The following is a 26,948-nucleotide window of genomic DNA, read 5'->3' as shown; positions in this document are numbered from 1 at the left end:
GACTTTTTATTTAACTTTCTCGTTGAAATGAATCTATTAAAAATACGTGTCACGTTCAGCTTTTACTTTTATACTATACGTATTGTTTTATATTGGCTTTATCGGAATTGGCATTGTTTTAAAAAAGTATTATTTTTTTCTTCTGTAGAGAAGAAGGGCAGGATGAGATTGGTGGTTGAATTAATTTTCTCACGATGTTAATTGTCTATTGAATTTTCATTCAATAATTGCGTTACACTAAATTATTTGATTAGTTTAACGTGTGTTTAAAGGAAATAGTCACGCCATAGAAGTGATAAAGAAAGATTTTGTTAAATAGCGATTCAATATTAAATCCGTGAAGCGGGTTACTACCATACATCTTAATTTCTCAAATCTCATTTAATATTTTAAATAGACAAGCAAACTTACGATATTTCATTCAGTATCTCTACTTCAACAATTTAAAATATTCATATGTAGGCCTTGACTCGAACTTCTACAGTAAATTTAAATTCTATACCCCGTACGTCTCTCCCTGCGCTATTTATTCATGTTCATGCTGGACTATTCTCATTGTAAATATCATAATGCATCTAGTACTTAACATTTTCACTTCTAATTTTACCTTTTTTTTAAAAAAAACAAAAAACATTGTGATGTAATATTTAAACTTCATGTTGTAGTATTAAGCTTGCGAGCCATTTTAAATGGCTCCTCCCTGATCTAAAAGGGATCTTTGTAAAGAGAGCGAATAAAGCATTCATTCATATACAGGGTGTTTTTGAAAGGTCCATCACAAATTAAGGAGCGTGATTATTGGACCAAACTGAGTGAAACGTATCAAAGAACATGGGGTCTACAACATTTAGTTTCGGAGATATGGCCCCCCAAACATTTGCCCCAAAAACGAAAAAATATCCCAAAATGTGGAGTAAGGGTTATTGCCATTACCCAACTTGTTTCGAAGTCATAGAGAATTTCAATAGCCTTGAATTTGAGAAACACTAATGTAACTTTAGATAGCAGAAGGGTATAAATGGGTAGAAGTACGCGTACGGCGGTAATGTTAAACTAATACCAAGTGTCATAGTGTTTTAACATTTCTCAGCACCCAGTAAAATGGTTGCGATTGAAGGTTGAGTTTGTTCATTACGTTAGTGTTTGATGTGTCACAGAGAAAACGCCATGATACGATCCCAATGTAAATGTATTTTTTATTAGTTCTTCATTCTTAATCTGTAACAAATAACTACTACAAGAATTGTTCAAAGTGTTCACCACCCGCGTTAAGGCAAACTTGAACACGCCTTACAAACGATTCCCTAACACGTTGCAAAATGCCTGGAGTATCGCGAATAGTTTGACAGGCATTAACGATTCGTCGACGAAGCTCTTCCACATCAGGTACTTCACTCTGATAAACTATGTCCTTCAAGTGGCCCCAAAGGTAGAAATCGCACGGGTTAAGGTCGGGTGATCGAGCAGGCCATTTCACGGGTCCACCTCGACCTATCCACCGAAAAGAGAACGTCGCGTTAAGGTGAGCTCGGACAGCGAGACTGAAATGTGGTGGTGCACCGTCATGCATGAACTACATTCTGCGCACCAAACCTAAGGGCACGTCGTCAAGTAATTCCGGTAAAACGTCTTGTAAGAATTGTAGGTACGCCTCACCGTTTAACCTGGGCTGTAGAAAATAAGATCCAATTAAATTGTCACCTACAATACCGCACCACACGTTTAAACTAAATTGTACTTGGTGAGATTTAACGAGCGTTGCGTGAGGGTTTCTTTGGGACCATTGATGCTTATTATGCAGGTTAATAATACCATCTTGCGAAAAATTAGCTTCGTCTGTGACTAACAGACTACGCGGGAAATCAATGCGTCGTGGGTAGTCCGCGGAATTCAAACCTTGAACCTTTTGAAAATGGTAAGAATGAAACTGGTGACTTTTGAGGATTTTCCACACGAGCACGTGACCAACGCCTAATCGCTTACTCACCTGGCGGGTACTTGCTTCTGGTTCGTCCTCGAAAATAGTAAGGACTTCGTCTTCTACGGCCTCTGGGACTTCTTGCCCTCTAGGTTGAGGTCCACCATTTTACTGGGTGCTGAGAAATCTTAAAACACTATGACACTTGGCATTAGCTTTACATTACCGCCGTACGCGTACTTCTACCCATTTATACCCTTCTGCTATCTAAAGTTACAGTAGTGTTTCTCAAATTCAAGGCTATTGAAATTGTCTATGACTTCGAAACAAGTTGGGTAATGGCAATAACCCTTACTCCACATTTTGGGATATTTTCTCGTTTTTGGGGCAAATGTTTGGGGGGCCATATCTCCGAAACTAAATGTTGTAGACCCCATGTTCTTTGGTACTTTCCGCTCAGTTTGGTCTCATAAACACGCCCCTTAATTTGTGATGGACTTTTCAGAAACACCCTGTATGCATTAAAACAGCCCCTACATGGATGTTTTTCCCTTAGCATTGATGTGCCGCGGGCAAAACATTTCTACAGGGGCCGCTCGCCATCCGAGCTTGAACCTATACGCTTTAAAGAGTAGCCCGGGCATAGAACCCTTTTATGACAACTCTCGGGCTAGTGGGTTTTTGTTCCTGGCTCGGTCTGGGGCGCTGCCCACAGCCGAACGGTTGTCCAGTATCTTTGGGCATGCAGAGCGTAGTTGCCCGCTCTGTGGAGCGGATAGGGAGGATGTCGCGCATGTAGTGCTAGATTGTCCAGCTTTAAGTACAGAGAGAGAACCGTACAAGACATTTGGGGCTGTTACGCTGGCTGATAGGCTGTCGCTTGGTGCTAATGTAGATGTAGCTGTAGATATTGAAATTGCTGGTATAACCAAATCTCTCTTCGAAAAATGGGCAAATGCTCGCCTCCAGCGCCCCCCTTAACCTGTTCTGTGATTTGGTGGTATATTGTCGTCATAAAGAGTTATTTTGTTTAGTATACTTTCATAATTTTGTTGTAGTTTATTTAAATTTTTTCCGGACCTGTGAACCCAAATAAGAGGGTTCCTCCCTGTTACAAAAGGGATTGTAATTTTTTCAAGGGTCAATAAATCATTCATTCATTCATTCGTAGAAAATACATGGGCTTTTCTCATCCTAAATGTGGGCTTCCTTATCTTTAAAATAAATATAAGATAAAACGTAATCAGGGGTAAATAACGAAAGGAGTTAGAGACGCTAGCTTCCGTAGTGTAGAATACAGTGGGACTTTCAAACGTAGACACAGAAAAGAGAAAACGCCTCGGTCGCGCCGTCTATAATTCAAAATAAGTATGATATTTTCCAACCAATAGCGTGGCAGCAAAGTTTCGAAAGTCATGCTGGGATATCGATTTCCTCCTGTCTGCTAGTTTTCGTCTGCTACTTTCGTCTGCTAGTGTTCGTCTGCTTACGACTAAGTGACAATTAGGCTTAGAGTAAAGTTTATTCATTAAGGTGCACTTGAATTAGAAACATGCAATCTTAAAGTTGGTAAATTCCTTTTTCGATAATGAAATGGAATTAAAGTCGTTTTTGCATCCTTCAATACAGTTTTAGTTGTTTTAATTTCTTTAGTCACAGATACAGTCGATGATCCTGATCCCACAGTTCCCACTGGCACTGACTCGGAAAAATCACTAAGCCTTAGCTCACTGGGCCGACTCTGTAACCGCGCACTTACGGCAAAATGTTTGAACACATTTTGAGGATTTCCCCGGCTTCAAATTGCAAATTGTTGACTTACCTTTCTTCTTTAAATCGCTGTTTACTCGCGATTGAATATAATAACTATATTGGGTTGATTTATGAGACGACTTCACAACATCGACACCCGCCATTTTACTTTACCCAGAATACCTTGCGGTGCGAGATTTTAAGGCAAAACTTTTAAGGTTCTGGTCTTATTTACAATACAGTTCCAAAGATGGCACTACGTTAGTTACAAATTCTATGACGTTTCAAGGTCCCACTGTATTCTACACTACGGAAGCTAGCGTCTCTAACTCCTTTCGTTATTTACCCCTGACGTAATTTAACCCTAAATAATTCAATTGAAAATTAGGTTTAAATCTTATCTAAGCTTTTAAGAAGCATCTCTGAAAATTAATACCTTATTCTCTTATCGAATTAAACCCACAGACCAAATTAGAGCCTTGAAAAATGTAATATACTTCTCTGGAACATACCTAATAATTCCCCAAAGGCGAGTGGTCTCCTCCCTTTTCTCCGTCCGCCACCACAATTTTGACTTGATTAAATTAAGGTTCCAGGTTGCCTCTCCCGCCCTTTTAAAACTTTTCTTGGCTCGAGGAGAGAAAATCTTAATTCAATAACTTTCATTTTTACTCGTAGTACCTAGTAGTAAGCCTCGACGTCTCTCAGCGCGAGAGGCTGTATATAGAGCGGGTAATTTTGGCGGGAAATCAGTACGTAGTAGCGATGGGGCTGCCAAAGATAATGCATCGGTTACTACAATTTACTACAGTGCGAAAATTTGCTAAGCCTTAGCGGCAAACTAGACTAAATTTGAATAAAGAGGAGCGTGCTATACTGGGAGAGTCTGGGCCGGAGCTTGTCAAATTAAAGGATCTATACACCTTATTGCTAATAAGAAGGTTGTATATATCTAGTAATTTCCTTTCGAGGGTATTAAGGATTTGCCTTTTCACTAATTAATTAAAAGGGGACTTATGTCACGGGGCTTGAATATTTCGAGAAAGAAACAAAATTCATTATTATTTTTATATTTCAGCCGTTTACGAGTGTACTATAATACAAATATTACAATTCTGCTTCAAACATAAATTAAAATATTTGTTAAGCCTTTGTTTTTTGAATTATGAAATTTCGCGCGCTTTAACAAATAATATAGTAATGTCACGTGATAGTAGAAAAAGGGTCTGACATAAGGAAGACTATACAGTAAGACGCTATTTACCTTCGCTTTTGTAGCATAAACTTTAAAGAAACTTTGGGGACTTTGGGAAAGAGCGTATAAAAACCTTATCCATATTTTGCGCTTGAATCCCTAAAGCCTGGTTTTTTTTTTCTTTCCAAATGCGAGTAAGCTTGGGAAATGGCGATGGTTATTTCTACCGTCGAGGAAAAAAAGGTTTAATCTGAAAGAAAAATAAAAAAGAACTCCAAAAAAAGGGGGAAGGAGAAAATGTCCACATCGCGTTCTAGGCTCAACCGTCTCTAAAGGTAGATTTATACTAAGAAAATGCGCGGAAGTAACAGGCTGTCCGTTTTTTTACTTTTTGGGGATTTCTTTCTTTTTTCTATTTTTCTATACACGTAAACTTCCTCCCATCAGGAATTTAGGACAATACTACCTGTCCCTGAATAAGATACTGCCCCTTCCTGGAATGCGTACTTTAATGGCAATGACAAGAGATAATGTCAATAAAATTCCCTAAAATCCAACAGGGAGTTTTAAAGTAAAAAAAAAAGAAAAGAAAAGAAGCGGGGATCAAATTGGAATTTCTGAAACGCGCCTAACGAAGCGATGAATTATGAAATAAATCTCTCTCTCTCTTTCTCGTTTAGATTGCAATACGTAGAATAGTATACTCGATATTAAATTAACAAACGGGTACTACGCTTTCATTATAGTGAACATTAGTGCAGAGATGAACTTGGATTAAATAAACAGAAGATCATAATTTAAAGTACGACTTGTAAATATACCAAAAAATAATACGAAAACAAGGCAAAATTATATTTTAAATATTGCTACTTCTCCTCGTGAACTTCTATTAATGTTAGCCATTTTGGTGTAATTCAAAAGCCGCCAAATTGCCATCAGGTTAAAGAACCTATTTAGGCGCGCCATAACGCGCGCGTGCCGGGAAAGGGGTGGGGGCGGGGTTAGTTTAGCGCCATTCTTTGTTTCCCGCGCGCTTTTATCCCAATCCCCAGTATATCTTTAAAAGGGGTAACCATGGTAACATTCTCATGGTGTGTTTTTTTTTTTTTAATTCAAAATATCTTTAAGAATGTATACAACGGCTAACGGTGTAGGCGTTTAAATATTCCGGGTGAAAAGACAAGATTTTCCCCGCGTTTTCCATCGCATAGAATGGCGGGAAAAAATGAAGCTAAAGCGGAAGAAGAAGCCATCAAGTGTAAATAGCCTCTTTTAACGCGAGCTTCCAAAGTGGATCTTTTCATCACTAAACCCTGTCTATGTTAAGTCGACTAAGAACTGCCTGCAGATGAAACAACAACAATGGGAAGGACGGGTTGGGGTAAGGAATTTTGGAAAGGCGAAAGGGGACCATCTTTCTAAGTTTAGTTTATTTTTTGGAAAAGCAAAGGGACCGTAAAACACTAGAGGCAATATCGTTATCTTTCCCCCGTTCGATGGCTTAAGTATAATTATATTTTAAAGAAAGTAATTAATTTTATTTATATTTTAACGAAAGTAATTAATCTTATTTATATTTTAATGGAAGTAAATTAAGCTTATTTGCATTTTCACTCTTAGTGCTAAGCCTTATACAGAATGATTTTGTTAAGCCTACAACCCAATCCGTGCACAACAGTCTAACCTATGCTTAATTCAAATATTCTAATAAATGTTTTGTAGAAATATTGGTTGGTATTTATACAAACGAAAAGCTAAAATAATATTTAAAAGTTCCGAGGTTCATCATAGGTCGTAGTTTTAGATGTTTATGTTTACAGACCTTTAACTTTTAACTATAAATTTTCAACCTAGTCTCCTCCAATACAAAAACATAAAATAAACCAAACTATTTTAATATTCTAATGGATTTAGTCACGTGGGACCATACATACCTCGAGCCCTCGCACTCCCGTGTGTATTTTAAAAAACATGATGAAAAAAAGCCGATGGAAAATGTCAATCCTATCAAATACTTTGGGAAAGAGATTGGCACGGATTTAAAGGCGCGGGACATATCCTAGAATGCCTGGTTTGGCGGGAAAACTACGCGCGGGAAGGTAATAGAGAAGATGGGATCCTGAGGGATGCGCGCGCGTTACCATGGCAACCAGATCGAAATAGGCCTATCTAGAAAGGAAAGAATATTTTTCTGTGGTCGCCAGTCTCGTGTCGTTGCTTGATACGACACCAAGGCTTAGGAAAATGGTAAAATCGCGAAAAAGGGAATAAGGTGGCACCTGAAAACCTAACTCCTGGGAGCTAAATTGAGATATCTCAAAAAGAATTGGATATTTAGAAATACCTTATAAAAATAGACCAAAGTAGGCCAGATAGAGATGATGATTTACTTCAATATATAAACTTCTATTCTACCACATCAGATTTTTCTGCAACGTTTACTACAGGTTTCAGAAGGAATACATAGAGTTGCTAGGAATAATTGTATCCCCATTTATCTCTAGTGTTTTTTCCCGCGGATTTTGTGGGACGGGCCTGAGTACTATTCGCCACGCCTCATAATTCTGACGTCTTTCTTACTGCGATTTCATTGATTGGTAGCAACGCGAGATCTGAAGGTGCTAGAGGCAGCGAGATAGATTATTCGTGAGGTAAAATTCGTCATAAATAACAATGATTATTCTAGCTCTTCCCACAAAATCCTCCTAGATACGTTGAGAATATGACTCCGCAATGATTCTCAGTAGCTGTATTTATTCCTGGTCTCAAAGAGAGACATACGACATATTGACTCTAAAATAGAGTTCGGAATTAAACGGGGAGTTGGGGGTGGGGGGGGGGTTAGTTGAGAAATAGGTTTGAGACCGGAACTAGCCGAGAACTTTTGACTGACACCTAATAAACAAATGCTGAGCCCGGTTGAAACGAGTAAGAGAGAGAGAAAGAGAGAGAGAGGAGAGAGTTGGGAATTCCAAATCCCACACGTTCCATATAACGTTCTCCCTATAACACGGGCGAGGGGAAACTAAACTCTAGCGTCAGAATTCCTTGACTACAAAAGCGTGAAATGGTCGGATAGAAAACTTTTATTCCGCGAAAAAGCCAGAAATACGTGCTGCAGCAGAAATATTCCGATTTTAACATTTTTCCGCTTATAGTATCTGAGAAATATTATTAAAGGTCAGAAAAATTTCATTTTACACTGGCCCTGAATATAAGTACTAAACGAAAGTTTGACGTGCTTTTTCTTTAAAACAAAAATAATTGAAAAGGGTTAGGCTCTATTTATGGAAAGCCAAAGTAGATTAAAATAATAAAAAAATTCTCGCACCTGCAGGTTTGGAAGTTTATATGCAAAATAATATACATTGTTTCTAATAAGTCTGGAATAAATTAAGGGGATGTTCTTTGGGTTATTTTGAGTCTAAAATGTTCTATGACGTTTTGACGTCCAAACCACTGTTTTCGGGTTAAGATTAGATGGAGTATTTTACTGATGACCCCTTAAATTTAAATAAAAATTAAGAGACATGCCATTTGAAGCAATTAGATATACTCAACTACAGACCTATGAAACTTGGAGGGTTTAAAATTATAATTTATTTATAAGCCTTTGATTTAGTTTTTCGTAACCTAAATATTCGAAAGTACTTTGATATATTTTCAATTTAACCTCAGTCTCATTTCAAGCCCTTTACAAAAGAGGCAAATCTCAAAATCTCCAACCATCTTTGGGAGGATCCAATAAAATTCTTGTCTCTTATTTGATCAAAGATAAAGTAGAAAATTTTCAACTCCATTCTTAAGCCTACAAACCCTGACGTAACTTAAAACGAGAAAAGGGAATCAAGGTGTACAAAAGAAAGGGTTGAAATCGAAATTTTTCTTTTATTCCGAGTTGAACTTCAATCTCACCGCGGAGAGAGAGAGTGAGTGAGAGAGAGAGAGAGAGAGAACGAAGGAGGAATTGTCTATTAGCATAAAGTAATGGAAGTACATCCGAGAGTCCCGCGCTGGCAGGCACTCTCGCTAAGCCTAACCGATTAATTTCCGCTATGCAAATTTCTCCCGCGCAATTCTACAATAAAGGTTGAGCGCGTTCCGAATCTATAACCGGAAAGTGACCGGTGGGGATGCGGTACATCCCGGACAGTTCAAATTTACTCCCATCCGTCACGTCTAGCGTTGACGGCGGCGGCATGCAGTTGCCTTAGAATGAAAAGGAACTGGGAGTTTTGAACCATTAAAATCAAACAGCTTTCATCAGTTTAACCCTAAAATTGTATATGGCATACCTAGACTAAGGTTTGCACGCGCCAACGTTAATTTACTCTGGAAATGGAGCTAGCTAGGTTTGCGCCAGGATAATTCGGGTGGGAAAATACGCTCCGGTTCTCTCTAGCGATTAGGGTAATATATATAGTGAACTCGCAAACTTGAAACCAGTTAACTTTGGTATTAAACAAGACGGTATTACATTTGGGAAAATTATTGAAATTTTCGGACGTTTTAAAGTTGCAAATGCGCTATGTATCTCATTCAATTCATTAATCATTATGAGTGTTTAAGAATGCGCCCGGGTTGTTCAGTGTAAACATTCAAAGCCAATAGAGATAAAGGCATAATGTTACTATAATTCCTAGCGTACCTTTCACTATATTGCACGCTTTAGACTGAGATACAACGTAAAAGGCTCCAGGAGAACTAAAGATGAACAATTAATAGAACCACGTTTATTGTTTTTCATCTTCAGTTCTGAAACCTTTTTCTTAAGATCTCTACCTTTAAACCAGAATATAACTAACAAATTAATATTACCCATTCTAAATTCTCATGGGCATACAACGAAGTCCTCCCAGCATGCTAAGCGTTTCGGTAGTGTTGTACGGTACGGAAACGTAGAGGACGCCCCCTGTGTCTTAAAAAATGAAGCTAGTTCTCATACAAATACAATGGCGTTACGCGGCAGCACTTAACATTGGCTAACCGAAGGGGAGGGGCGTGCGCGAGGCACACTGGGAGACTTTCATTACCACAGATCGCCTATCATCACTGCCACTCCACCTCACATCTTTTCTCCCTGGTTATATAGTTAATATTTAACCAATAAGGGAACTTTGCATAGAAATAAAGAAATTTATGTGCCCAGAAAATCAAAGATATGTAAATATTAGAAGGCGTAGATTTATTTCCTTTTTTTCTTATCCAATATAAAGGAAGAAATAATAAGGAAGAAAGCGTATAGTCGGAAAGAAACGCAGATAGAAAACGCTTCCTGAATCAAAAGAAATAAAAATTCTGGGTGTATGGATATTTCTTCACGTCCCCGAGATAACGCAAAAAAAATTCCGGAAAATTCGGAAAAAATTCCAACCCTCGTAGAACGATATTCAATCATATAACCAGAATCCACACTTTCTTCAAAGCTTTGAAAAAGCTAAAGGGAATCTTAGCTCGGCGCAAATTTGGCTTCTTTTTTCTTTCTTATATCCCTTATAACAGCCTTTAGGCAAATTTTTATCATTTTTTTTTTGCCCCAGCTGAAATATTCCTATATAAAACTAAAGAGAATGGAGGAATAATCCAAGGAGAAGAAAGAAGAATATAGTACAAAAAAAAAGAGTTAGAAATCGATGAAGGTTCTTTTAATACTTAAGCCTACCCTAACCCTAAATCGACTTAAGAAACGGTGGCGCCTAACAGCGCTTTCTTTTTTCTATACCTTCTTTCTAACGCTTAGCTGTTCACGTAATCTTACGCTCGGTTGCCGATTAACGAAGTTTCTATTGCGGCTGACCGCCTATATAAGAGTCGGTTTCACTCGGAGTTTGCCATATTATTTAACCCTTTAAACAAATTAATAAATGTATGAAGTTGAAGGCTTACTCCGATTGGAGAATCTGACAGCGTGTACGAGCGCACCGGAAGTAAAGTTGATATCGAGAACTTTCACTCGTGTTTGTATGAGAATTGCGAGGAATGCCGTGGTACCAATTTAACGTTACTTATACGTCTAGAATATGCAGGGAGTCTGCCGTAAATTAAGGGGATGTTATTTTGGAGATTTTGAGGCGAAAATGTTCCATGACATGTTTTCGAGTTAAGATTGGAGTATTTTACGGCTGCCCCTAAAACTCTCAAATTATAACTCGAAAACATTGACCTGGACGGCAAAATACCACAGAACAATTTCAACTCAAAATCACCCAAAGAACATCCCCCTTAATTTATGTCAGACTTATGAGAAGCACCCTGTACATTGCTTATTGAGTTCTATGTGAGAAAGTGTAGTTGTAGTAAGATGTCCTAGAAGTTCTCACAATCAAAACAGAGAGAGGCTGGAAATAAACCTATACATTCTGGTGGTCCAATATCTAAAGGCTTTTCCCGCCACTCAAGCTGTTTTATATTAAAAAGGTGAGGAGAAAAAAGAGGGTGGGGGCGACCCGGTCTTGCTGAGAAAATAATAGACAAGGGGGTGAAAAATATTGGAGGGGTTTTTTTTCCAAGCCTTAGGCTCTGTCACGTCGTGGTCGTGCTAACCACTTATATAACAAGGAAAACGAACCTGGCGCTGTTGTTAAATGGATTTTGGTAAAGTTTTCTTTCCTAAGATTGTTTGATAGCCATAAACCGTTTCGGGGTGTGTGTATATATGCGTGAAATGCAATTATATCTTAAAAAAGTGTGATACTTTCATTCAATTAAAGTAAAAGAATATATATAATTTATTCTATGGCATGAGTGAGTTAACTTAATTGTATCTTCTTTAATATTGTCAGAAGTGAGATGAGACTAGAAGTGAAGGGCTCTAGCATTGGTAATAGATCCTGGCATTAGTGAACAAATTTTGAGGATTTTACGCCGCTTCAATCGCGCCTACGCTAGAGAGAAAAAAAATTGGTTGAGTTCCAAAAAATTTCTTATCCCCTTCCCCTCAACCTAAAGCCGCGGAACACGGACGCGGGTGCTTGAATCTAGTTCGGCCGTCTACCGCCACGAGCGTCTCACGTTTTGGAGGGAAAATTCAGAAACCGCTACTAGAGGGCCAACCGTTCTTGCGTTATCAAGAATATTCACTTTCGCCGAGTGAAGAATTTAGTTAGCTCAGTACTAGTCTCATCTCACTTCTGATATTGTAGATATATACTGTACATATGCCCCTTTTAAACTAAAAAAAGTATTTCAAAAATATAACATAACACCAAAGTATATATACTAAAGTTACTTTATAAAAATGTTATTAAAGTTTTATCTAAAATCACGGTTAAGTTAATTCAAAATTTCAACGTCGGTATAGAGTGTACTAGACCCAGGCGCGGCTTATAAAATTCAATAACCCATTGAATCCTTAAATAAAAAACCTGAGCGGGTGGGCCACTTGGGAATATTAAAAATGAAAAAAAAAATTATGAATCCTCCGCGCAATGCATGCACCCACATACTGCAGCTTCCGAAAAATCGGAAATCGATTAGCATAAATCAAAAAAGAAAAAAAAACTTACTAAGAGGTAGCTTTAAGCTTGAGAGAGGAAAGATGATGGAAAAATGTGGAGAGAGAGAAAAAAGTATCAGCTTTAACTCTCAACACTCCTTCCCAGCTTTCCTTATGTTTGCTTAAAGAGAAAACGGAAGCTTGACGCGGAAGTAAAAAAAGGGGGGAGGCATCCAGGAGATTGCGTGAGAAGAGACTATAGATGAAACTCTCAATGGATGGAGATGCGGGAGGACCAAGAGCATAGAGGATGAGTTAGGATTGAGGAAGAGAGGAGGTGGTTACATTTTTCCCATTAACCGATAATCGCATAGAGGACACTATAGCTAAGATGACAATAACGCCAGATTTCTCCATCTTCCAAAGGGATGGAAATTTTTCTTTGGGATGCAGGATGTCATACAACGAAAAGGTGGATGCCAGCGGCTAAGCCTCGTGTAAAATTGATGTTGTTATTTCAAAATTCCGTCTGTTTTTATAAAAAACGGAATATATTATAATTTTATAAAGTCTTATCTTACGGGAAGCGAGTGGCAATAGACCTTTCGGCGTAAAATAGAGGCTAGGTATGTCCCTCAATATCGGGACGTACAAGCGGGGTTGATACATTGCTGTCTCTGCGCACTCTCATGTTATACAAAAAGACTACAGCGCAGGCGCCAAAAAGCGAGATGGAAGGCAAAGTGTCTTTCCCTCTTAGTAGACTTAGTTATATCGAAATGTCTATTGGACATTTCGGGCTTTGTTAAGTAAAATTTAAACTTATTTCAAATAATTTGTCGACATTTATTTAATACTGTTTCTAACTCTTTAAATCGAGTCTCTTCTAACAATTTTAAATTACTTCAAATTACGTCCTTAAATTGCCCAATAAGATAACGCGGTAACTACACCCTAGGATGGCGAAGAATTGAGAATGGCTATTGCGAGGAAAAAAAAGGTCGGGGTTATTACGTAGCAGATAGTCTAGAACCATGTCGATTTAGTAAATAGTAGGGGTTGAAAATAAACGTTTTCGTTGATTGTTTGTGTCGATAACAAGATAAAGGGTAGATCCCATTCGGCTCTAGGATAAATCTCATTCTTTGCTCAATAGATGGAAAAGAACATCTCAGAAGGAGGGTCGAAAAGTTTATCCATTTTCAACCCTCCCCCCACCAATGCTGTAATAGCGATTCCATCCAGTTTCTTACTATATCTTATATATAAAAAAACCCTTGTTCCAAGTCTTGTACAGTGTTCTTTTTGGCGGGAAACGGCGAAACAGTAGTAAAAAGGAGGGAAGTATGGTAGGTAAAGCCGAACCCTATGGGATCGTTTTGAAACGACGTTAAGATTTTTATCAAGAATCTCGTGCCGGGGGGGGGGAGCAGCACTGCTTTTTACTCTGATACACCAGAGAGTAAGGAATGTTACTTGACAGTGAGTACAAAGGCTTAGAACTGGGTCGTAGTTCATAGTGAATCGTGTTAAGAATTATGCCTAAGATTTGGCGGGAAATAAAAGGGGTATATAGCTTTGATTTCTTTTACGCTTTCTTGCACCAAACATGAAACATAAGATTGAAAATTCGAGTAAATTGAAAATATTTCTCTCTCTCTCTTGTGGGCCAACTATAAGGAGGGCTCGCGTTTTATTTCCGGGTTCTTTGGGTCCGGAGAAGAAAGGTTACTTAAAAAGTAGTTTGAGACCTTTTATACCCTTCGCGAATCTTTTAAGTATTTGTAGTTTAGATGTGTTGAAGTTTGTGGGTTAAATGGAGCTTGAGACTGAGTTTTGACAAAAAATATACGGTTTTAAAAGGGGGAAAAGGGTTAAGTACGAAAGGCTATTTTTGGTCTAAAACACACCACTGAATTTTGATTTTACGGTTCTGTTATTTGAGAGATTGTTGTTAAAGTATTTATGTACTGTTTTCTTTTTTAAAAATTTCCTTAATTCGAGTTTTATTACTAATTTTTACGATTTTAATTTATTTGCGAGCAACGTGGGGAAGCATGATTATAGGGGATATCCTCTCTATGCTAATCCTACGAGCGCCTGTAGCAATGTTTACCACGCAATACACTAATAACAAAATTGTATTTATGGGAAATTGGAAATTTCTACTAATAGAGTTTTTTTCAATATTTTCTTTGACAGCTGACATTTGGAAAACCGATCTAGATTTTTTCTTGCCCCACCGCGATCGACTGGTCATGTTAAAGTTTCTTTCGACGGTCAATACATCCGAAGCGATTCAAAGGGAAGAAATTGACCGCTCTCGACCCCGGTTACATTTGGACCCAACTTCGGCCACCGAACGTCAATACATAAGTGACGAATTAGCGCCTGGACTAATTTCGGCCGAATTCCTAAATTACGCCATTGCTCTACTAGTCCACGCTGTTAGATATCCTTCTGTTTTCTGGCGAACTAATAAGACTTTCGGACTCATATTTTCCATTCAACTAGTCATAGATGCCGCGCAGAAAATATTAACCTTTGCTGGCTTCACAGTGCTTTATAAGGTAACGTAAAGGCCTATTTTTACGCAAGCCCTAGTAAGTTTTATCATCTAAATTTTTAATTATTTGTTTTTTTCTTCTCTCTATAGATTCACGTGTACGGACCCCATGACGTCCTTCTACGTCACAACCCACTTCTTCTAAACATACCAGTCACTCTGATCCTATTCCTAATCTACAATCTGGTTCTTACATTTTCCGGATCGGTTTTATATCTCTACGGGTTGCAAAAATATCGGGAATGGCGCGAATCGACCGTAAAGAAAACCCACGTGACTTGGAAGGAGGAATCCAGACGTTTATGGGGCCACGTGCCCCATTTGGGGGCCTTCATGGTGGTCCTAATGGTGGCTTTGACGGCTTCTCCCTTAATGTACGATTACACTATGGTCTATTGTGGGAGTTTGGATGGAATTATGTTGGCTGGAGTTACTGGAACCATCACGCACTTGTTTTTGTGGATTCTACTATGGTTGGCACTGACCATCAAACACCGGTGGCAGTTTAAAAGGCAAGGGATAGATTCGAACGGCGGGTTAACTTCAAACGTTAATCATATAAGAGGAGGTTCCAAAAACGGAAAGGATACGCCTTTACTGGTCATTGATAATGGACAAACCTACCAGGTCAGTTTCGTTTAACGTAGTTTTTAAGAAACTGGAGCAGAATAAAGGTATTAACTAGGTATATATTCCTATTTTCACCCAATCAGGTTCGAGAAAAGACATCGAAAAAAGCGATTGTAAGTCTGGCGCAACGTTCGGCAGCAGCTAGCCCAGCACCGTCAGTCACCAAACCAATTTCCCCAGCATCAGCTGATGACGAAGATATCTACTGGCTCAAACCCAAACCATCCATTCCTAGTAAGGACACGAAAGACTCCACCGAATCAGAACGCTTAGCGTGGCTCAAAACGCACAAGAAATCCCCCGGAATACGTCACAAAGTGTCCTTCGAGGATAAAAGTGGTTCGGGAAACCCTTGCAAACGCACCAGGTCATCGGCTTCGACCAAATCACCCAAAGTAACGGTGAAAAACAAGAAAGGAGTCAAATTCGAAGATTTGTCCGATGACAATTCGGATGACGGCGACTACGCTACTTTGAGGGAGATGGTCGTAGCGCGGGACGAGACTGATGACGAAAACATTGATCAACCCTTATTCAAGAACGGGACTGATCCGCGTCATCACCGCAGGATACTCTCAGCTGATGGGGATTACGAGTTACTCGTAGATGCAAATTATAAGATCAGCGCACCGGTTGTGGTTCACAGCGGTGGCGTCCCGCTGAGACCCATGCACAAAACAGGGGGTCAAAATATACTACTAGGGGACGGTTACGAACCCTTGGGTACTACGGGTAACAACATTCCCCCGACGGATGGTCACTTAACTCCCAAATCCGATTCGGTCAGCGAGACCTCGACTACGAGTCCGGAGAAAGGAGGAGGTTGCGGAAGCGAATCATCTAGCGGGGTACATTCCAATTCGAGCGTACAAGGAGACCCGAAAAGGTCTTCGAGTATGGAAAATTTGCTGCAAGATTTGGTCCAGGCTCGACCGACGCCCTGGAAATCTATGTCTTTACAAAGGAATACTCCGGCGCCAATGCCGTTGTTGAATATAACAACAGGGACCAACACAACGCCAAGGTAAGTGTTTCGAGAGCTTGTAATTGTATCATATAAGCTTAACTAACGCATATTTTTTTTTCTACTTTCCAACAGGTCCATCAAACCAGACGCTATCTATTTCGATCCCAACGATTCAACTTTAGTCATACGACGCAAACAAAAACGAGACAATGGAGACGGTGCGCCCGCCCCTTCTGTCCCAGCTATCGTTCCCCTAACCACATCAGGGGTTTCGGACCACTTTGGACGAGCCACTAACATGAGAATGACCTCATTCACGGACCAACCCGATTTCCCAAACGGAAACAATTTACAACACCTACCACAAGGAGGAACCCTATCCGGATTAGGGGTCCTACCAGGACCGGGGACTCCTAAACAGATGCCCAGTTTACCTTCATCTCCCAAAATGGTCGGAGGTAACAACGATGGGAATCAGAACTCTATGGGTAATTACGGTACTCTAACAATGACCGCTCAGGTCAAAAACTTTCCCGCCCTTTTGGGCAACGGTATATACGGGACAACTAAACCATTGGGAGTGGTTGGGCAGACGACTCTCTTGCCCATGTACCCCGTGCATCAGAGAAGGGACTCTGCCAATTACTCGTTAACGTCGTCCGGTGATTCGGACACTTACATGTCACACACGTGATTTAAACTGTGACAAAGATCACGTGATCGACTATATAGTGCCATCATTTTAAGGGATCTCATATTTTTAAAATTATTTCTTTATAAAATCTTAAGTTATTTTAAAGATTTCTCGGTGTACAAATGGATTTTAGCAGCAGTTGGTTTAAACTCGAAAGGTTTTAAATCAGTTTACAATGGTGCGATAATTTTAAAATACGTAAATACGCTAAGCCTAATTCGGGCCTACTTCCTAGCTGGGAAAAATTGTCCGCTGAGCTTTGAGCTAAACGATTAGCGGACGACGCCAATTGGTTTGTTTTCAACGATTTTTTTAAAAGGAAAAATTGCATATTATTAAAAGCAAACGCATCTATAAGGAAAGTTATTAACTAACCCTAATGATATGTTATTTAATTAATTTATCTGGATTATTTTCTTTATCGGAAAATAAAGTAATTTTATGATAAGTTATTCATCAGCCAATGAAATTCAAGAGTACAATATTAGGCCAAAATAAAATACTTCAAACGGGCTCAAAACGTAATAACCAGGATTTTGGTTCTATCTTAATTAAAAAGAAAATCCTCCACTAATTTATGAATGAAATAAAATGTATATAATTGTATTCAGTGGACTAATAATTTTTAATTATAACCCCCAATTAAACTTCCCAATTAAAATCCCAATGTAAATTCATCTTCGGGTTTTTCGTTTTTTAAACTAAATGTGTAAATAGTTGTCATGTTCGTGAAATAAGTATAAAACTATATAAATATATATTATTACATTAAATTAATTAAGTTTAGTTAATTACGTTCCGTGGGAAATGTAATTTAAAATTACCCGCGGGCCTATGCAAATTGTTACGCGAAGCATTAATTAGAAAAAAAATTAATTTTAAAATCGAACAAAATCCTAAATAATTTTTAAAATTAATCATATCTCAATTAAATTTGGTGCCTGATAGCTTAGATTAAGTTTCAGCCCCCTAACACGCGAAATTGGTTGGGTAAAGCGAAATATTTACCAATTAGGGCTAATTAGAAACAATAAAAGTCGTCAAAATTTATAAATTTATAATGAAATGGTTAATATTAACTGGCCTTAAAATTTCTATAATTATCACACCGAATTCTTTCATACGATAAAACTAATTAGGTTTTAGTAAAATAAAATAATAAATAAACAATTCGATACAAAATGAAAATTACAATAGTTATTAGGACAATTAAAATAGGTTAAATTAAATTTTTCACAAGGAAAAATTAAAAATTTTAAAAGAAAAAAAAATGGCGCGTTTTTTATGCATTGATACCTATTTGAATAATTTTATATTTTTTCAAAAACTGACCTTTTCTACAATACATTCCTACGACAAAAAACTGAATTATAATTTGAGAAAGTCATTAAATTAAATATAATGACACGCCTAATTAAGCGGGGATAGTTTCGATTAAATATAATTAGTTTCTTTGTAAATAAATATTACTAGTAAATCTCTAAGGGAAAATTAAAAATAGCCCGCGCGTGAAAAAAAAAGTTATATGATAAAATAAAAATTCAAATATAATATTTTAATTTGTTTTTGTCGTACCTACGTGAAATTCAAAAATAAATAAAAATATGAAAAAAAATCTGAAAATTGTATATCGTGTCTGTAATCCAAGTAATATTGAAAACGACGTGAGAATAAAAAATACCGAATACGAAAAATGGTGTCGTAAAATTGAGTTAGTATTCCGCGGTTAAACTTGTACACTACACGTAATGAACTTCGGACATTACGTAAGTTGTAAAAATCAACCCTTTGCATACAGTGCCATTATGACTTCAAATTACAGCATTTTTCTTTCAAATTCCTCGGCCTATTTTTGCGTTTCACCCCAAGTTTGCTCGCGACAACTCAGTCTTATCTTCCTTTTTCTATTTTGTACGCAACCCATCCCTACTAAAATAGGGGGACATAGCTCTCTCTTTGGGTTTAATTGCATTCTGCGAGAATTCTGACTGAAATAGTGAAATTAACTGTGGAAGGACCTTCTTTTAATGACGTTCATTAGGTCTAGACGTATATTACAGTAGGGTTAAACGAGGGGATGATCACTTCGGATTAGGGAGTGACTTATAGACATTGAAAGTGATAAAAATCAGGTTAATCATGATTTATCGAACGCAATCAAGATTTAATTAATCTAATGGCGATTCAATCTGATTTAATCGATACTTCCTTAAAGAATTGAGTGATTCGCCCCTCGAACTTACAATTCTAATGCTAAAAGAGGTTGTATTTTTCCAAGTAATTGAATATCCTAGGCAGGAAGCTAACGACAAAACCAACCCTATAGTTTCCTGGAGTTTACCGCTTCTCTCTCTCTCTCCCTCGGTGTCATCCTAAATAATTCCCTTCGCGATGTTAGATTGGCTTTGCTACAAAAAAAAAACTAAGGAAAGGGTAAGTTTCGAATTGTCAGGAAACTAGAAATGGGCCCCTTTCACCCTCCTTTTGCAGCGGGCAAAACGATACAAGCAATGGAATAATATAACCAAGCTTATAATTTATGTAAACGGGAAACCATCCCTGTATCTTACAGATAAAACGACGTATAATAAAAAAAGAGGGTTAAAACCGAGAGTTACATTATAACTTGAATGCAATAATGTAGTAACTCTAAAGGCCCGTTTTCAATCAAGATTTTCTAGTTGCTTTTTTTAGGAGCTTCGCTTCAACAGTAAATCGCGATTTGCCTGACAAAAACGCGATTCAAATGGTGAAGCAAAAGCGAAACTCTTCACCCGTTTTCAAATTCACTTCTCTCGCCTCTCCACGCTCGTCAGGACCCGTGTTTATATCAGTTGTCTTTTGTTCAATATTTAGGCTAGTTAAAAAATGCTCTTAAATATCCTTAAAATAGTTAAAAACACCATTAAAATGCTTCTAAATATCCTTAAAATAGTTAAAAACACCATTAATATGCTTCTAAATATCGATATTGTTTTTGAAAATTAGGCCTATTCTCACTTTAAAACACGCGGCGCAAAAAAATTGCTCCAGAGAAATAACGTACCCACGTGACTACTAGGCCAAGCGCTTTTTCGGATAAAAGCGAAAGCAAATATCTACCCGAGGTAGATACCAGCTTTTCGATTATTTCACGCGAATCTGATTCAGAAGCGCCCAAAAAAGCGCGTTTGAAAACGGGTTCCGATTTCGCTTTAGCGTTTTGCTTCAGTTTTTGAAGCAAAAGCTTCATGAAAAGCTTGATTGAAAACGGGCCTTAATATTTCATGTTTTACAGCACGCGCTCTAAAATCGCTCGCGCAGTTACGCGGGTAATTTCAAGGTCGTTTTAAATTAAAACAAGAAGGCCAAAAGGCTTATGAAGTTTATCAACTTTGTACGCGCATGGCGGGACCATTTCAACACGTCTCGACCCTATTTAAAGGCTCATTGGTTTAAACGTTTAAAAGCGGGAGAAAATCATGACTTGGTAATATTTTCTTGACATATACAACGTTTCCGCTTTTAGACGAGCTTAAATTTTAAGGTGGCGGCGATAACATCAAAGGATTCAAGCTCCGAGTAAAAGGAGTCTCAATTAAAAATCATTTGGGAGACTCGGGAGAGCGAACAACGTGATGGATTCAGGGGGGTGAAAGAAAAATTAAAAGATCAGTGAAAATAATGATCTGTTAGATGGGAATGAAGCCCTTTCTAATTGCGCTTGGCCCCGTCAGCTCTGATAATGGCGGGAAAGTGGACCCTTCCTAAGTATAGAGATAAGAGAAGAGCGCGCCTTTTTCTCTCCGAGTTTTAGTTTCAGTTCGGTCAAGGAAAGAGAGATTCACTCCTGTTTCTAGGAATCTATAAGGGAATTAAGTCGGAGATGCGGGTACATGTCCCAAATTTCTCCTTATCGGGTGGTGGCTTTCTTTTCACTGACGGAAGTAAATATACAAAAAGTTATCATAACCGTCCTAAATATAAATTCATAGAATTTCAAGCAATAAGGTTTGTATTTTCATAAAAGTTTTGAATAGAAAAAAATGATTATTGAAATGGTACATTTTCTCAACCTTTACAATTAGGCCCAGAGTTGGAGGGAGTTTTATTATTTTTATATTTCTGTGGATCTTGGCCTTTAATATGACTTGAAAATCAATACAGCAGGACTGATAAGGGATGTTCGAGGGGCTAATCACTCTCAAACTGTTGGCTACGACTCTTCAATAAGTGTTCACCGATTATGGTGAGTGGCTGGTGTCTTGGGAAAGTTAGAGAACTGGGAAGATGCTAAGAGGGTAGAAATGGCCAAGGTCTCCCTTTATACAAGGGTAGCTGTTTATCGAGTCCGATAGTTTGAAAGTGCAATGCAAGATGCCTTCCTATATTTCCGAATTCTAGATGAGAAACTCTCCAATAACAGAACTTTGGGAAAACGGTGTAATAAGAGGAATATATACACCCAATAGGAATAGTTGGGGCCCGTGTTAATTTCTGTGTGAGTTTTGTGGGCTGGCTTGAGTACTCCGTCACGTCTCATGGCCCTGACGTCTTTCTACCACAAGTGCTTCCATTTGCTGGTAGCAAAATTATAGGCGCACGCAAGGTGCAAGTCGCAGTGAGATAGATTACTCGCGATGTAAAATTCGTCATACATAATTATTGGTCTAGCTCCTCCCATAAACTCTGCCTAGATACGTTAAGAAAATGGCTACACATTTATTCCAATTAACTATATGCATTCCTGGTAATAAGAATAGGAGAAATCGAAATTCGATCGCACAAATTTCAGTTCAAATTAATTTCAAAACCCAATGCCATAAAAACTGTTATTAATTCTCACTTTTCTAAGGGTAATATTCCCTTTAAATTCGATAATAAAAATTTTGCAAATAAAACTTTGCATTGTCTACTCTTTCAATGGAATTTATACACGATCAGTTGCACTTCAAGTTGTGGGTTTCTGTTAGGAGAAATAATCCTAGAACTGTTTAATACTCGGGAAAAGGGATAAATGAGCTCTGCGGGTTTCCTTCGAATCAAGGTTATACTCTGATTATGGTACGGTAAGGTCCAGAGATGGATAAAAGATTGTCGGAGGGAGTAAGATATCCGTGAGATAACTTGGAGATCTATAAGGATCATTTCTTTGCCCCAGAACTGACCCTAAAGGTTAAATCCTTCCGAGAAGAAAATCCATCGACCCTGCTTGCGGTATTAACGAAATAATTATAACCCAGAAGGACGTTATAAGGCGTAGTATCAAGAACTTCTTGTTTAATAGCACTAGTTTTACGTAATCGGAAAATCGAAAAAGTAAAACAAAAATCATACTTCCGGTACAATTCTATCAGTTTCCGGTGTGGTCCAAAATGTCGAAAAGAGCCCGCGGTTCTTCACATTATACCCTAAAAGAACGGACTTAAGGGAAAATATTAAATCTATTTATGATTTCTTGTTACGAAATTTAAGAAATTCCGTGCGGGTTTTGACTAGCAGACACCTCTAAACGTGGCGAGGCATTAGCCAAGAGTTTTTAAGACCAAATAAATGGTAATTACTTTTAAATAAGAGCTCATTTATTTTTTTTTTCTTTCAATATTTTCTCTTTTAATTTTATAAAAAAAAACGGAGTTCTTTTAAGGTATGTTATGTTGCTTAAACGTTTGCTTTGAGCCCCCAGTTTAGCGTTAACACCAATTATATCTAAATACAATTAACTGTTATTTCTATTTCTAAATCTGGTCTGGTCTGTTAGGATTCGTCTCTATTATCATAATTATTAAATATCAGATTTTATATACCCGCGAAAGAATTTCTCCCACGTGAATCAGGCCGTTCATTATCAACCCTTCCCAAAGCCTAGACAAAAAAATCTCACGCGTCAGTTACCGGCTATTAATTTTCAATTGTTCCGCTAGCCGTCGTCCATTTACAAGAGCGACGATTAATAGAAAAGCTAGAAAGAAGATAGCCGCCGTTTGAAATCTCTCTCGCATTCTCATCCTCTCCCGTACTAAATCGCTGGAACTCGAGAAGAATAATAGATAGGCGACTAGTTGGGCTTCCCGAAGCTGCTACCAGGGACCTAGGGTAGATTCATTGTGGTTTCACTTTGAACCGTATACTGGATAGTTCGTACGCCTCGATCCCGAATCTTCCGAGAGCGCATTGACCCTAACCTAAGCCTTGGACGTAATATTTTTGGACACCGTCCAAACTCCAAAGGGTTGAAAGAACTATAAACCAAAATAAAAACTAAACGAAAAATCCTTCTAGTACGATAGTATCACCAGTGCCCCTACTTTTACTATTATGTTATGACGGCTCCAAACAACCCTTACAACGGCTGAGTTTTCTAGAAAAGGAAGTTGGCCCCCTTGTTATGTCCCGTTTCCACTAGATTAACTTATATAAAAGTTCGTTTCACTGGCAGATTACAATGCATCGTCATTACTGCCGTTAAAGGGGTATAAGTAAGGTCGTATAGCATTTTTAGACTGAAATGGGTTTATTTGCCTCTTTTTGGACTTTTTCCTTTTTCGCTGTGGTTAAAGATATCTTATTTTTGTGTATTATAAAAACTGAAAGTCAAGGCAAGGGTTTCAAACCTTGAATACTAAATTTTTGTGGCCCAAAGATGGACTATTGCCAAGAAGAGTGCATTGACATTTGGTTGGGGCACACACCCAACATTGTTGGAATTTGGGTTTTATGATTGGAAGATTTTACACGAAATTCGGATTCAAATAATAGTTTAGTAAGATTGAAATTAAAGCTAAGCTTAGAAGCTAATTATTCGTAAACCTCTGGAAAAAGTTGAAAGTTAAGATGTCCAATTTGGCGGGAAAATCTGAATTTACATATTATAAAATAGCGGTGATAGCGCCATCTACTTTAGTTAACTCAAAGCTCGAAACTAATTTTATCTAATTTAATTAGTTATTCCCAATAATTTTATAATTAATATAATTTACTCTAAAACGTTTCTATATTAAAATAATTAACGTTATTTATATGAAATTAAATTAATTATTTTAGTGGTACGCATATAGCGACATCTATTAAAACTCTAGAAAAGGAAAATAAATTCAAAAAAAGAGATTGTAGCGCTATCTATTTACTCGTAGTGGAAGCTATCCCAGTTAAAAACCCAAACTCTTTTCTTTATTTATAAATTTATAATTAATATAATTTACGCTAAAACGTTTCTAAATTAAAATAATTAACGTTATTTATATTAAATTAAATTAACTATTTTGAGTAGTACGCATGTAGCGACATCTATTAAAACTCCAGAACAGGAAAATAAATTCTAATTAGGAGATTGTAGCGTCATCTATTTAATCGTACTGGAACCTATCCCATTCCCAGTAAAAAACCCAAGATCTTTTGTTCTTTTCTTTATTTCAAAATTCACCCACGAAGATGATAAATAAGTTCTGCCGTTATACAAATAATAACCACTAAATTTTGACTACAACTAAAATGTGTGATAAAAAACATGCTACAAGAGTACTTTACCATTATAATATGCGATTATGCGATGTAAGATTGCTGAACGCAAACCTTTGATAAAAAAATAAATTCGAACATTCTTATTTATATTGTACGGTAAGGCAAATTTTTTAATTAAGTTTTGAATATAAACATTATTAAAATAAACAAAATGCAAAAAACTACAAGCATTGGTATTCTTCATACAAATTTGATTCAAAATTAAGTAAATAAACTCCATGCATTTATGAAAATTGAAATCATTCTGATAGTATGCAAATTTAATATATTTCACTGCATACCGTTCTCGTTTCATTACTAAAGTTTCGATTTTGCTGTGGAAAACTTGGAGACTTCGAAAATCAATTATTCTTCTCTGATTAACTAATGCGAGCGTCTATTTTTGTGTTTCTCGGTTGCATGATAATATAATCTCGATATTTGTTACAAAATTTCGACGGAAATCGATCATTTTAATTAAAATCAATTAACATTTTGGCCCGTTACTGTATACGCGACCATCAAGCTTAACATTTTCAAAAACGGTGGCAACTGGCAAGTAACGGTCACCTTTAATAATCCTGCTCTCTGATTGGATTAAATAGATCACATGGTTCATTCAATTCCTCTACTTGCTCTGGCGTACTCCTGGAATTCATTAGTATGTCTGTCTTACAAATCAAAACTTGCGTTTATTTTTATGTTTTTGCGAAATTAATCATATGACGCGTATTATATGATTCAGAAATATTAATCAGCATCCGAAAATTGTAAAAACTATTAAAAAATCAATAGTTAATCGTTTAATATTAAGTAACGTAATAAAATTACAACATAAACTTTGAAAAATGACGGCCGTCGAACTTTCAGCAGTGGTTGAGATTAAGAAGGGGAAGATAGGGGGGAGGCCAGAACTCTGAAAACTTAGTGAAAAGCTCTCGCTCTTGGATTCAGACTAGTTCAGTTCAGCCAAATAGTTCATTTTCCCCACCAAGCTGGATTTTGTCGTCAGACATTTTTAAAAGTCTTACCGCTGGCTGCGTTTGGACGACATTTTTAAAAGTCTTACCGCTGGCTGCGTTTGGACGACATTTTTAAAAGTACCGGTGGCTGCGTTTGCTTAAAGGGAGGGTGAAGTGGAAAATCAAGTTATTTTTTATCGATTCTTCTACTAATTATAAGACCAATCTGCATAGTGAAACATTCAGGAAATACTTTCGAATGATTTTAAAATTCAAATTTGGTTCATATTTTAAGGATAATTTTAAACAAGGACTGCCGACCAATCGCGTAACGCCCTGCCTTTTTGTTAACAAAATTCTCGTGGCACGTTCCATGTTGAATGAGATTTATCACGAGATTTGAAAAAATTAGGCGCGCGACTTGACAATCGTGGCGCGAGACATGGAACGTGCCACGAGAATTTTGTTAATAAAAAGGCAGGGCGTTACACGATTGGTCGGAAGTCCTTGTTTAAAATTATCCTTAAAATCTGAACTTAATTGAATTTTAAAATAATTCGGAAGTATTTCCTGAATGTTTTACTATGCAGACTGGTCTTACAATTAGTAGAAGAATCGATAAAAAATCACTCGATTTTCTACTTCACCCTCCCTTTAAAGAGTGTTAGTAGTCATGTGTACCACCACATTTAATGGACGACAAATCGCGTCTTGGTCCAGTCTGGACACGTGGTACTTTGAAGTGAAAGATGGTGGTGAGGCAAAACCCCGTCCTTTGGAAATACGAAAAATTAACCGCGTTTTTGAAAGGCCAAAGACAGAGTATAACGTGGAATTAGACCCGTTCGAAGAAACTTTACCGCGTAAAAATGAAAATAGGCCTTACCTAACGTGTCTATATTATTCAACTGAAAACAAAACACCTTCAACATTAACTTCCAATAAAGTTCCTAAAAAATTCTTCAAGTCTTTATTCGGAAGAAGCGCGATAACGACTTCGAACGAAGTTGTTCTAATTGGTTTACCAGATGGTCGTACATTCTGGGCATCCGTTACTAGCGACAATTCAATTCTTAACGCGGCGCTAATCGCCAATCTCGATCAGTGTATAATATCAATAAAATACGTTAAAGAAGGTTTAATTATTGTTGGGGTTAATGGTAAAATATGTTTACCGCGGCCGCTAAATGAACGAAAGGACTCGTTCTACGTCCCAGGCCCCCTCAAGTCCTTTAACGTTCACCGCGATACTTTTTACTACCTACTTTCCAATGGCAATATAAAGATTAGTAAATTTGTCACGGATGAAAATGGTTCTTTGATTATTAACGTTTCAAACACTAAAATCAA

At 37.5% G+C, this 26,948-nt stretch overlaps 1 protein-coding gene and 1 long non-coding RNA gene across 2 annotated transcripts in view; one reads left to right on the top strand and one right to left on the bottom strand.

Moving 5' to 3' along the window:
- The window catches only part of tinc (transmembrane protein tincar), a 52,243-nt gene extending 33,392 nt beyond the window's left edge, over positions 1-18,851 (top strand). Inside the window, exons 4-7 of the mRNA XM_089853082.1 lie at positions 14,503-14,870; positions 14,957-15,493; positions 15,580-16,520; positions 16,596-18,851. Of these exons, the coding sequence (XP_089709208.1) occupies positions 14,503-14,870; positions 14,957-15,493; positions 15,580-16,520; positions 16,596-17,157 (2,408 nt within the window). The 3' untranslated portion in view covers positions 17,158-18,851. The remainder of the gene's footprint in view (positions 1-14,502; positions 14,871-14,956; positions 15,494-15,579; positions 16,521-16,595) is intronic.
- On the bottom strand, positions 3,422-4,013 carry LOC149623297 (uncharacterized). The gene is made up of 2 exons (XR_016374891.1): positions 3,741-4,013; positions 3,422-3,672 (listed from the first exon to the last, which is right to left on the bottom strand). It is a non-coding gene; the product is annotated as an uncharacterized LOC149623297 (long non-coding RNA).
- Positions 18,852-26,948: the final 8,097 nt, after the last annotated feature.

The sequence above is a fragment of the Phalangium opilio genome, unplaced genomic scaffold (genome assembly GCF_054372755.1).
Source record: "Phalangium opilio isolate 3A_F unplaced genomic scaffold, DU_Popi_V2 ptg000113l_1, whole genome shotgun sequence".
NCBI lineage: Eukaryota > Metazoa > Arthropoda > Arachnida > Opiliones > Phalangiidae > Phalangium > Phalangium opilio.
The sequence above is the reverse complement of the archived record's forward strand: the minus strand, read 5'-3'. Positions and strand labels throughout refer to the sequence as shown.